The sequence below is a fragment of the Panthera tigris genome, chromosome D2, assembly GCF_018350195.1.
Source record: "Panthera tigris isolate Pti1 chromosome D2, P.tigris_Pti1_mat1.1, whole genome shotgun sequence".
Lineage (NCBI taxonomy): Eukaryota > Metazoa > Chordata > Mammalia > Carnivora > Felidae > Panthera > Panthera tigris.
In genome coordinates this window covers 12,685,753-12,699,647 of record NC_056670.1, presented here as the reverse complement: position 1 = coordinate 12,699,647, position 13,895 = coordinate 12,685,753, and the positions used below count along the sequence as shown (strand labels likewise).

The 13,895-nt window shown below is 38.4% G+C and overlaps 1 protein-coding gene across 7 annotated transcripts in view; it reads right to left on the bottom strand.

The window, feature by feature from the left end:
* The window catches only part of LYST (lysosomal trafficking regulator), a 243,766-nt gene that overhangs the window by 145,526 nt on the left and 84,345 nt on the right, over positions 1 to 13,895 (bottom strand). For all 7 annotated transcript variants that reach the window (XM_042961056.1, XM_042961055.1, XM_042961058.1 and 4 more), the window contains 2 exons: positions 10,419 to 10,508; positions 6,173 to 6,371 (listed from right to left, as the gene is read on the bottom strand). In XM_042961056.1, coding sequence (XP_042816990.1) covers positions 6,173 to 6,364 — 192 coding nt within the window. In that variant the 5' untranslated portion in view covers positions 6,365 to 6,371; positions 10,419 to 10,508. The remainder of the gene's footprint in view (positions 1 to 6,172; positions 6,372 to 10,418; positions 10,509 to 13,895) is intronic.

Here is a 13,895-nt window from a genome sequence, read left to right as displayed (position 1 = left end):
CTCCAATAAAACTTCATATTTTACTCAGCAAAATAAGTAAAAACTTTATAGAACATTCATAAAGTATGAACATATATGGAAATTATATATTTATATATTGGAGTTTTAAAAAGTAGTATTTATACACTTGTGTTGGTAACAAGTCATTGTAATTTTCTATTCATTACATCAGAATTAAGCTACTTATATTTATAACCAGGGTATAGAAGAAATCAGAAACCATTATTATCAATGTTATATGAAAACACGTAGCAATTTTGTTGGAAGGGATCTTTTAAGTCACCCAACTTGAAGTATTTATGTTACTGATAAGGGTATGGAGATCTGAAGAGGCCACCCATCTCATTAACACTGGTGCCAAGGTTAAAAATCTATGATAACCCTTCCTTTTTGGGCTGGACAAATTTTCTTTCAAAAAACTTATAAATATCTGCATATCAACTTCAACTATGCCATCTTTAACCATTGAAAAGAATATATTTTTGCTACGTACGCAGACTGTGTTTTCCCCCAAAGAATAAACAGATTAACGTGTCTGTGTATAACAGATCACCACCAAATGGGGTTTATCCCAGGAATGCAAATGATGGTTTCAACATTTAGAAACCATCAGTGTAATTCACCCACATTAACGGAATTAAAAGAAAATAATATGATGGTCTCAACAGATTCAGAAAAGGCATTGACAAAACCCAATATCCATTCAGGATAAAGCTCTAACAGACTGGGAACAGACGGGAACTCCCTCTTTCTGATAAAAGGCATCTAAGAAAAACCTAGAGCTAATATCACGTTTGGTGGAAATACTGAATGTTTTCTCTCTAAGGTCAGACATAAGGCAGGATGTCCACTCTCATCACTGCCACCTACCTTTGTACTAGAAGCCAGTGCAAGAGACAAGAAAATGAAATAAAAGGTATACAAACTGGAAAATAAGTGAAATTACTATCATTTACAGATGATATGATTGTGCACGTAGAAAACCCTAGGGACTCTACAGAAAACTTTCAAAATAAACATAAATAAGTGAATTTAGCAAAGGCACAGGGCACAAGGTCAATGTACAAAAATCAATTACATTTCTATGAGCAACAAATGACAGAAAATAAAAAAAATTAAACGCAAACTACAATAACATCAAAAAATAATATGCAGAAAAATTTACCAAAAAAATATGCAAGACTTCCATACCAAAAACCAAAAAATATTGCAGGGCAATTAGAAAGACTCAAATAAACAGATATTTACACCATGCTGATAGACTGAGAAACTCAACATTGTCGATTCTCTCCAAACTGGTTTCTCGATTCAATGCAATCACAGCTGAAATCCTACCAAGCATTTCTGCGGAATAAGCCGCTTCTAAAATGTATATGGAAATGCAAAGGACCTAGAAGAGTCAAACGTTCTTGAAAATGAAGACCACATTGAAGAACTTGTACAACCTAATTTCTAGACATACTGTAATGGCCACAGTAACCCAAACAGTACAGTATCAGTGAAAGAACAGATGACAGATAAATGGAACAGAAGAGTCTAGAAATAAACCCCACATAAATGGTTAACTGATTTTTCACATAGGTACCAAGGCCACTGGGGGAAAGAGCAGACTCTTAAGAAGAAATGTTGCTGGAATAACTGGGTAACTACACAGGGAGGAGGGGGAGAAAGGAACTGTAGCTCCTGCCTCACACCATGCACTAACATTAACTCAACGTGGATCACAGACATCAAAATAAAAATACTAATTAAAAAGATTCTAGGGAAAAAAAACAACAACACCTTTGTGACTTTGGGATGCAAGATAAGGATTTCTTAGAATACAAAACATGCTATTCACACAAAAACCCCTGCTGTTCTAAAGGCATTGTTAAGAAATGAAAAGGCAAGCCACAAAGAACATATTTGTAATCCAACAAAGACTTGTATCCAGAATACATTAAAAACAAACAAACCCCCCTGCAACTGGATACCCCCCTGCAACTTTAAAAGTCAGAATAACCTGACTTTTAAAATGGGCACAAAACTTAAACAGACATTTGACAGAAGTCCTACAGACAGCCAGTGAACACATAAAATAGCACTCAGCATCATTAGTTTTCACAGAAATGCAAATTAAAATCACAGTGAGATACTAGTTCATGTTCACACAGGATGACTAGTATCAAACAGATTGGCAATGCCAAATATCAGAGAAGGTACGGAACAACTGGAATTCGCATACCTTGCTGGTGAGAATGAAAAGTGGTACAAACACTTTGAAAAAACAGTCTGACACTTTCTTATGACGTTAAACACCTACCCTTCGACACAGCAATTGTATGCCTAGATATTTACCCTGGAAAAACGAAAATATATTCACACAAGGGCTTTTTTAAGGACGTTCATAGCGGCTTTATTTGTATTAGCCACATGGAAACGAAAGCCAAACGGTTAAGCAACAGGCAGACGGTCGAATGGTGGTATATCCACACAACAGAACACCAATGAGAAACAAAACAGTGGATTACTGATTCACGCACAACAGGTGAAGATCCGAGACGTGAGAGTACATGCTGCCTGATTCCATTTACGTGAAATTCTAGAACAGCAAAACTACACTGAGGTGTTAGAAACTACAACTGTGGTTACACTGGAGTGGGAGAAGGGGAAGGGCTGCCTGAAAAGGGCATGAAAAGCTTTTTCTAGAGTGGTGGAAACGTTCTAGACGTTGACCTAGGCCGTGGTTACACAGGTATCACCCAACTGTATACACTTTACATCTGTATGTTCTTGACATGTAAATTATATGGTAATAAAAAGTGAGTTCGATTCTTTATACTAAATATCTATTAATAAAGTCCTGGCACAAAGGTGGAAGGTAAGGGCTTAAATTGTCTCTCCCCAGAGCACCCAGGAAGTGCTCCTTCGTGAGAAGCACACACAGAAAAGCTGAAGTTCCTATTGAAAGGCACAGCTTTGAATCTAGTGTTTTGATTCCACGTGAAATGATTAAACTTGTACAATTAAATTCCCCTTAAAGATTCAAATGATCATTCTCCATTTCCTGGTTTAAATAATTAAGTGTTAATAAGCCCTATTTTTTATTTATCTTTATTTTTAAATTAAAAAAAATTTTTAATGTTTATTTATTATTTATTTTTAAATGTTTTTATTTATTTTTGTGGAAGAGAGAGAGACAGAGCCATGAACGGGGGAGGAGCAGAGAGAGAGGAAGACATAGAATTCAAAGCAAGCTCCAGGCTCCAAGCTGTCAGCACAGAGCCCAATGCGGGGCTCGAACCCATGAACTGTGAGATCATGACCTGAGCTGAAGTCAGACACTTAACCGACTGAGCCACCTAGGTGCCCCAATGTTTATTTTCGAGAGAAAGAGACAGAGTGCAAGCGGGGGACAGGTAGAGAGAGGGAGACACAGAATCTGAAACAGGCTCCAGGCTCTAAGCTGTCAGCACAGAGCCCGACATGGGGCTTGAACTCATGGACCATGAGATCATGACCTGAGCTGAAGTCAGATTCTTAACCAACTGAGCCACCCAGATGCCCTTTTTAATTATTTTTTTTAATGTTTATTTGTTTTTGCGAGACAGAGAGACAGAGCATGAGTGGGGGAGGGTCAGAGAGTGACGGAGACACAGAATCCAAAGCGGGCTCCAGGCTCTGAGCTGTCAGCACGGAGCCTGACTTGGGGTTTGAATCCACCAACTGTGAGATCATGACCTGAGCCGAAGTCGGACGCTTAACCGACTGGGCCACTCAGGTGCCCTAAAAAGCCCTATTTTTTAAATGGCTATTTATTTGCTTCCTACTTCTACTTCTACGGTTCCTACTTCCCTTGCTCTAAATAATTCCAAAAGTGAATGACTGGGGAAAAGGGAACACAAGATATTACCCTAGGAAAAAATATTGTTGAAATTATGACTTGAATGATTTCGGTCATTTAATAATAAATCAAAAGGTATTTTATGACTTAAAAGAGAAAGCATATAACTATCGAAATAGAAAGTAGATTAGTGTTTGCTTAGGGCTGAGGGGGATGGGAAGGATAGGGGAGTGACAGCTAAAAGGAACCAGGTCCCTGTTCGAGGTGATGAAATGTTCTAAAATTGACTATGGTGATGGTTGCGTGTATCTGTGATTATGCTAAAAACCACTGAGTTGTACACATGAAATGGGTGAATTCTAGGATATATGGATATCTTAATACAGCTGTCATTAAAAACCTCCTGAAATTTTGATTGGGATTACATTGTGGAATCTATACATCAATTTGGAAATAAAAAGTATCCTTACACTATTGACTTTTCCAATACGTGAAAATTACATAGTCCTACATTTATTTGGGTCTTCTTTAGTTTCCTTCAATAATGTTTTATAGAATTCTGTGTAGAAATCTGTGCATATTTTATTAGATTTATTCCTGAGTATTTGATATTTCTGATGTTATTTATGTATCTTTAAAAAAAAAAGAGAAAGCACTGAATTGTTCTAATGTGGGGTAAGAAAATGAACAGAGCATGATATGCTTATTATATCACCAAAATTTTGAGATAAAAATCATTACACATGATCTAACAAATAATTTTTTCTAACTTTAAGTTTTATTTTTGAAAAAAATCATACAAAATACAAAAATTAAATTATATGTAGTTACATAATTAATAAATAAAATTCATGAAAAGAAATCAAAATATATAAACCTGAAAATACTCTGGAAAATTTCATGACAGGTGGACACCACAGTGAACAAATACTTCCTGATATATATGTTAGGCTCCTTAGCTTATTGTGAGAACAGAGGCATTGTTTAATTTTAGTCTCTGTCTTTACCCAATATATGTATTAGCAAAATGCCTTCATAGCAAAGAAATTTTAACAATGGTTAAGTTTATATCTGAAGCCAGTAACATATATCAGTGTTTAAAAATGTCTGTCATGAGGCACCTGGGTGGCTCAGTCGGTTAAGCGTCCGACTTTGGCTCACGTCATGATCTCACGGTCCGTGGGTTCGAGCCCCATGTCAGGCTCTGTGCTGACAGCTCAGAGCCTGGAGCCTGTTTCGGATTCTGTGTCTCCCTCTTTCTCTGACCCTCCCCTGTTCATGCTCTCTCTCTGTCTCAAAAATAAATAAATGTTAAAAAAAATTTTTTTTAAATAAAAAAAAAAAAAATGTCTGTCATATTGGTGCTATAGGGGCCTTTTCAAGTTAACTGAAATATTATTTAACCACATAAATTAGTCTCCTGAAAGCAGATAGTGAAATTTTTCTTTCATAAAATACATACTTATTTTCTACTAAAACAAAGCAAAGATATAAATCACATTTGGGCTTCAAGTTAACCCTGTCTGAGTTACTTAATGTTTCTGCACCTGAGTTTTTCATCTATAAAAGAAGATTGGGGGTGTCTGGGTGGCTCAGTCGGCTAAGTGTCTGACTTCAGCTCAGGTCATGATCTCATGATTTGTGGGTTTGAGCCCCGCGTCCGGCTCTGTGCTGACAGCTCAGAGCCTGGAGCCTGCTTCCAATTCTGTGTCTCCCTCTCTCCTGCCCCTTCCCCCTTACGCTCTGTCTCTGTCTCTGAAAAATGAATAAGCCTTAGGAAAAAAAAAAAAAAGATTGGATGACATTTCCATCTCCCAACTAGCTTTAAAGTTCCGTTAATTCTATAATAAGGAAACAATAAAATGCTATATGTTCAGACCATACTTTAAGCAAACACAATAAGGTACAAAAAACTAGACGTACACAAAGCATTCTCTACTTTTACCCCAGAATTAGTAAGCTCCCTAAATATAATTTACACTAAATTTTTCAAAAAATATATCTGACATTTATTGAAAGTGCGAATTCATAATGTTTCTGAATCGTACTCTTATATCCTTAGTAATAATCATAGTTATCTCACACTGATATTAGGACAAAAAGCATAATATGGATGAGGCCATCTGAGAATCCTAAGGCCATTTATAACCTAAGACATTTCTGACATTTTGGAAAGTATCCAAATAAATAGTATGTTCATAAATGAGGCTGCTTTTCTTTGTTGGGAGTGATGTGAGAGATAGGACTTTATCTCAAAGCGACTCTCACAAACTATGTAACTCAGAAATCATGTATCTGTAATTAACTACGATATACTGAGGAAAAAAATGATTTGATACGAAATGTTACCTGATCGATGATAGAATTTAGCTTGGTGAGTAACAGAAATCCTCGGCCGTGGACAAGGTAATGTCCAAGGGTTGCCATATGTGTCTCCTCTTCCTCTTCCTCCCTGGCCTCCACCCTCTGGACCACTGCATTGCAAAGCCGGTTGACATCCGTCAGAAATTCACGTGCCAGTGAGTTACTGTCGGTGCTCATGACCGAGCTATAAGATAAATATTACAAAAAAGAAGATTGGAGAAATAAAAATTTACGTTTAAAAACAGGTGTTTTTAAGGCCGTTTGTTTTTAACTAAAGCCTGGCTTTAAATTATCGGGCATTGGTACTTAACCCTATAATATTTTCAGACACAGATCTTATCTAGCCAGGGCTCCTTAAATATTCTTGCATGGCAGCAATTAGTCCCAGGTATGGAAATGGCTGAGCACAACCAAGAACGGGAAGTGAAAGCACCACAGAAGATGCACTAGTGACTGGTGGCAGTTAAGGCAGATCCCCGCCTTCTTCAAGAGCCGCATCGTAGAATAAAAATACACTCATAAAACAGTCTTGCTTTACATGGTTTAAAAATATGAATGGACCTTTTAAAAACTATAAACTGTTTTTCATGTGATGGAGCTGACAATCAGTGATGCCCCCCGCTGCAAACACCAGAGTTCAGTTAACGGAAAGAAAAAGGATTTACCACCAGGTAAATAAAAATTGAACAATTCTAGCAGCTTAAGTTATGCCACTTTGCTTCCTACTACACATTTAAATCAAATAAAGGGCAATGTGACAAAAGAGAGGAGAAACACCAATATAAAGAAAAACGTGTAACTATTTAAAATATTTTTATAAATCTTGATTTATTTTTGAGAGAGAAAGAGCAAGTGGGGGAGGGACAGAGAGGAAAAAAGACACAGATTCCAAAGCAGGCTCCAGCCTTTGAGCTGTCGGCCCAGAGCCCGACGTGGGTCTCAAACACACAAACCATGAGATCGTGACCTGAGCTGATGTCAGTCGCTTAACCAACTGAGCCACCCAGGCACCCCAAAATGTGCAACTATTTAGAAAGGAAAAATCATGAACAATAAAATCTCCAAAGAACTTCAGAACAGTTTCATCTTAGGGCTAAAGGTACTTTTGAAACAGCCAGTAACCTTTAAAAACTTTTTAACCTGAAGAGGTTAAATTAAATAAGATGCATATTGTAGAGTCTTTCTTCACCCATGGGCGTTGGCAGGAACCTGCCTCAGAGCCCCTGCTGAGAAGGCAGTGGACCATATGACCATGCCTACTGCCAAGGGACAAGGCTGGCATCTGAGCACTAATCAGCCGAAGCACACCTGATTCATGGGGCAGCCGATGAACATCTGGCTGCAAGATGTGACTTGTTCAATGCAGCTTGCAAAGAGGCATTGAGCTAATCAGGCTTTCTTTCTTTCTCATGGGAATTTGAATTAAAGGGCATAGCTGATGTGCTGAAAAGTCACATAAATATGAAAAGTCACATAAATCAGGAGGTGGTTGAGGCTCAGAAGAAGCCAACTGGGTGAAAATGAACCACCAGGATGCAAAGAGAAGCAGATAAACACAAAAGGGAGAAACCAAAGAAATTCCTAATACTACTTTGGTTCCTGTTCAGTCTTGGGCCTGATCGATTTAATTCCTGGATTCCTATCAGGATCCTAGGTATTATTACAAAGCAATCCTTTCTTTAGTGTAACAAAGATCATTGCTTTTAGTATTATTGATCACTAGGAAAAAGAAAAGTATAAAAAAATGTACATTACTCATTTATCCAAAATTGCAGCAATAATTTCTCTTACATAAATGCTGGTTCTCTATAAGCTTTCATAAGGTAAAATTATTCCATACATCAAATAGTTTATAATAATTTATAATAACACATACTAATTATATATATGTATATAATAATATAAACTAGTTCATATTCAGTCCATAGTTATCCAATTTTATTAACTTATTTCACCAATCTGTCACTGATTTTAAGGTACATAATTACTTACATAAGAGAAATAATTTTAGTGTTCCACTAAAACAGAAATAAGACTGCCAGTTACCACAGTTAACACACTGCCTTCTTATCACTTAGAATTTTCCATACAATATCCCCTTCTGGGCCATCAAGACCATCCACCCTGCACTATCTCCTACGAGACGCACCATCTCCCACTGCTCCTGGGATTTTCTTCCAAAGATGCTGACATCATTCTGTGAGTTCTGATGCAGGTGTTTTCTTTTTTTTTTTAATTTTTTATGTTTTTATTTATTTTTGAGACAGAGCACGAGCAGGGGAGGGGCAGAGAGAGAGGGAGACACAGAATCTGAAGCAGGCTCCAGGTTCTGAGCTGTCAGCACAGAGCCCGACGTGGGGCTCGAACTCACACACTGCGAGATCATGACCTGAGCCAAAGTCAGACGCTCAACTGACTGAGCCACCCAGGCGCCCCGATGCAGGTGTTTTCTTGATCTTACCAGATGGGATCAGCAAAAAGTTTCCGAAAACAACCCGGAAACATTTAAAACTCATCAGATATCGTACCGATGGTGCATGTAACTCAGCTGAAGTACTGATATGAACAGCTGTGACCAAGTTCACTCGTGAGCAGGCACGAACAACCCCTTCGCGAGGGCAGCCTGCCGACAGGGCTCCCTAGACACCACGCAGTGCAAGGCACGCTGCAACTTGAGCAATATTAAAAATGTGAAAGATCTAAAAATTGTGGTAATAATTAGGGTCTATTTTCCAGAAATTAAGATAACACGAATATTTAGTAGTGAAGAAATAATTTCAATCCCACTTCCTGAAAGCACAAGATGCCAGGTCAGCCAGAAGCATTATAATCCATGCGGAAATGTAGGTTATTCCTGATTTTTAAATGTACCTAAGATAAACACACAGTTACATAAACAGGATCTTATACGTAAATGATCTACTATCTGTTTTGGTTCACTCTGGGCGTCTGTTCACCTGCGCGCTCTCTCACTCTTCTTTGAGGCCCGGCATCCTGCTGCAGGTGCACATTACATGTGTTTCATTATACAGATGTACTATTGACTATGCAGCAATCTCTTGTTGAAGATTTAGGTTATTTCTCATTTTTATGATCATAAACAGAGCTGCAATGAACATCCTTGCACTACTTGCACATTTATTCTCTATGTCCTTGTGGTGGAAACTTGTCGGAAATATGTATTATTTTAAACATGGTTTAAACAGGTTTTAAACATGACTTGTTAGGTCTGCTCCTAGATGTTTTGCAGTTTTCGCTGCTATTCTAAATGGGATTTTGTTTCCATTATACATTCTAAGTAGGATAGAAAACTGGTTTATAGGAGGCAAATAGGAAGTAGATTTATTTTGATAGAGTAATCATATACCCAAACTTCTTACTTTTTTTTTTTTAGAAATTTCCAGATATAAAACCTTCTCATTTACAAATAACAAAAATTCTGAATTTTTCTATCCAACGTTCACATGCTTTCCACTCTTCTATCTAACAGCTTTAGTTAGCACTAACACAACAACATTGGTAGGGGTGACAGGGGACACTTTTGCTCTGCACATTAAGAAATACTCATTTCTTCCGACTCATCTACTAGGAATGTTGAATTTCACTGAATGCCTTTCAGCCACTCTGAATGCCAACTGAAAAGATGATTGCACGGTATTTTAAAAAGATTTTTTTAAATACTTTGAATACCCAGCAAAGTATAAAGGATACGTAACATGAGGTCATAGCCAATACTCAGACTTAGCAAGTATTAAACATTATGCTATGTTCAGATCAGTGTGTGTGTGTGTGTGTGTGTGTGTGTGTGTGTGTGTGTGCGCGCGCGCGCTCATGAGCAAAGAAATCAAACCTTACAGTACAGGAAAGCCACACCCCACCCAACTTCTTCCTCTCTTCAGTTGGTGTTCATCATTTCTATACATGTTTTTATAGCCATAAAACATTCAATATTGTTTTAGCTATTTTTAAAATGTATATAAATAGTATAGTATATGTATCCTTTACAACTTTGCATTTCCCTCTTAACATTACCTTTGTTCCTTTAAACCATTGTGCAATAATGCCACTGTATGAATACACCACAATTTGTATGTCCATCTCTACTACAGGAAAAGAAAGCTTAGTTGTTTGTACTTTGGGGTTTAATGAACGTCACACAACTATGTAGTTTCAAAGGGTTAGACTGAAACAAGTATTTTGACTGTTAATATCTATTACATTAAATACTTACCAATCTCTCAACACTTCTGTAACATTTAGAGTCCTTATAATTTGAGCTCATGAACTAGATGAAACAAATATTCTTAGAATAAAGTTTCACCTATTAAAAAAAAAGACATACATATTAATGGTAATAGTAAGACACAAATTATTTTAATAAAGCTCTGACACAAAAATCAATGGCCAGTCTTCATATTTGATGTCAAGGAAGCCAACAAATTTCTTGAACCTCAAGAACACACTAAAAAGTTTCTGTAGCTCCAAGAATGGAATCTTGAGACAGGGAGTGTTAGAACGTGATCTGAACAAGGTGACTTGACCACAGCTTCTTACTCCTCCTCTGCTCCCAGCTCCTTCCAACCTCCAGAGGAATCACCAGTTAACTACAGAGGAAGGAGAATCAGGCCAGGGTCGATCTTGATTGGAATCAGGGAGGCAGTGGCATACCACCTGCATGCCGTGGGGAGCCAAGTCACTACTCCCCTGGGACAGTGAAAGGCATTTGAGGATCTGTGAAAACTCAGAAAAATACTAAAACCAAATAATGAATAAACTACCACTAAACCTCATACCCATGTTGAATTTTTAAAAATGAATTAATCTTTTGTGTACAATACCATGAAGGCTATTTCTAGAATACTAAAGGATAAATTTCTACTCCTGGTATAGCCGCAAGAATGCTTCTGTTTAGTTACCAGTTTTCGCTCTATAGTTTTGACTAGACAGAGGCATAAAAAATATTTCCTTAACACAGTTACAAGGCAACCATGAACATTTATTTTGAATCACAAGTTTTAAAATCAGAATGATCTTTAATTCTTTCAAGATGCTCAAAGCTAGAGAACTTTCTTAAATTCCCTTCAGCTTGGCAAACAGTACTTGTACCACATTGTTCTAGGCACTTGAGGATAAAGTCTGCAGGCAATGGGATTAGCTGTTCGACTACACAGGGCTTTATGTGATGTAGGAAAAGACACCCTTTCCCAGACTGCGGCAGCCCCACAGCTAGCAAAGTACAGGCTAGATTTCGGTCCCAATCCTTCACTCTGAGCACCAGACATCAGTCCATCAACTGCCGGACCAACTGAAACAGTCCTGGAATGAAGCCTCACGACACCGTCCATACCTGCTCCTGCTGCATCCTGAGCTACTAAAAATCATCTCGATATTTTGAACTCTAAAATTACAGAAGGGGAAGTTACTGATCAAATTGTGAGCCTAAATATGGTATTTTATTAATTGCTTTGACTATTACAAGGTGGAGCCATCAGAGATGTTATGCGTGATGCTATGGTGATTCCAGGTAACTCAGCATGGCTATTAGAAGTGGAAGCTGACAGGGGTGCCTGGGTGGCCTCATCGGTTAAGTGTCCGACTTCGGCTCAGGTCATGATCTCACAGTTCATGGGTTCGAGCCCCACGTCGGGCTCTGTGCTGACAGCTTGGAGCCTGAAGCCTGCTTCGGATTCTGTGTCTCCCTCTCTCTCTCTGCCCCTCCCCTGCTCATGCTCTGTCTTCCTCTCTCTCAAAAATAAATAAGCATTAAAAATTAAAAAAAAAAAAAAAAACAGCAGAAGCTGACAGACAACTGGATCCGTCTGTTTTTCCCTGTTATCAGGGAACACTTCTAGGCCATGCTGAGGGACTTCTCTAATACTTGAAACTGGGATGGCTTCTTTGTCTATATTTTACACAGCCCAGCTTGGATATCCATGGAGTTTCATTCTATCCAAGATTGTCACTCTATCAGCGGGCAGAGTCAGTTGTGCCCCCCACCTTCCTCTGCCCCCATGATCACACACACAGCTGCACTCCGACCTTTATCATCCTATATTATACTGGAGGGCCATAAAGTCTGCAAATACAGCCTTGGAAACTAGATTGATGCCTTAGGGCATTATATGTATTTGCCTCTGTTTCCAAACTACATAAACACCCTGTAGTTACTTATGACTGTCTTACCCACTAGGTCATGAGTTCCTTAAGGCCAGGAACCCTGTCTTACTACTTTTTGTACTTTATAGCTAAAACATCAAATTTAAAAATCGTTATTAGTATCATATTCAACTTTTTTTAAACTTTAAGTTCATTTATTTATTTTGAGAGACAGAGAGCAAGTGAGTGAGTGAGCAGGGGTGGGGCAGAGAGAGAGAGGAGAGAGAGAATTCCAAGCAGGCTCCATGCTGTCAGCACAGAGCCCGATGTGGGGCCTGAACTCATGAGCCATGAGATCATAACCTGAGCTGAAATTAAGAGTTGGATGCTCACCTGACTTAGCCACCCAGGCACCCTATCATATTCAACTTCTAATGCAACAATTCTTATAATGCCTAAATAAATAAAACTTTCTCCTAACAATATTATAAGAACTTTTATATTCTTAAAATAAATGAAAAGCATAGCAAAATACCTGTAATCACACAAATGACCTCAGGAAAATAATGTTTCACTTCTTCTTTTCTTTTTTTTTTTCTTTTTTTAATGTTTATTTTTGAGGCGAAGGGAGAGGGAGGGGCATAGAGAGAGGGAGACAGAGGATCCAAAGTGGGCTCTGAGCTGACAGCAGACAGCCCGATGTGGGGCTTGAACTCACGAGCCATGAGAACATGACTTGAGCCGAAGTCGGACTCTTAACCAACTGAGCCACCTAGACGCCCGTAAGTTTCACTTTTTCTAATACAGTGACTGGTAAAGTGTAAAACATGAATGGCCGAATCAAAAAGCAAAAACCTGACAATGTATTAGCTATACCTCTTAGTTTCATTTCATCAGAAATTTCATTAATATGGCATTTACTTCAACAAATATTTATGGAACATTTACAACCTGCTGGCTCCTATTTTTGGCACTAGGAACAGTGCAAAAACAAAGTCCCTGCCCTCATGGATCCCAGTGAGATACAGACAGATGGAAAACAAACATATCGTAATGTCAGGCAGTGCTAAGTATTACAAAAAAGTAAAGGAGTAAGGGTACAGAGCAACAGGAATGCTACTGTCATAGAGATTCCATAGCGATAAGGCTAAAGAGGTAATATCTGAGCTGAAGCCTGAATGAAGGAAGACAATGGGTCATGTGAGCATCTGGGGAAAGCAGTCCAGGACTCCGAGATTAGTTTCTGTTTGATGCACTGGATACTGAGTGCAAGAGAAGAAGTTAAAAATTATTACAAAGAGGGAGAAAAGCTACTCATTCCCACTTGCCAGGGACTTAAGTAAGGTGTGGAAAGGTGAAAAAGAAGTGTTCCCCTAGAACTGTTTCTCCTTAAGAATAGAAGTCGCCTTCCCGCCTGCCCCCCACCCCAAAAAGTCCACAAGACTTTTTAAGGCTGTGTGAAGAGCAGCACTGTTTAGTGATCGACAAGACAAACAGGACAGGAGGATGGGACGGAACATAAAGTTCTATTTTCGCTATGCTAAATCTGACAGGTGGCTTGAAAACCAAGTAGATATTTGGATACACCAAACTGGACTCCAGGTGGGGAGGC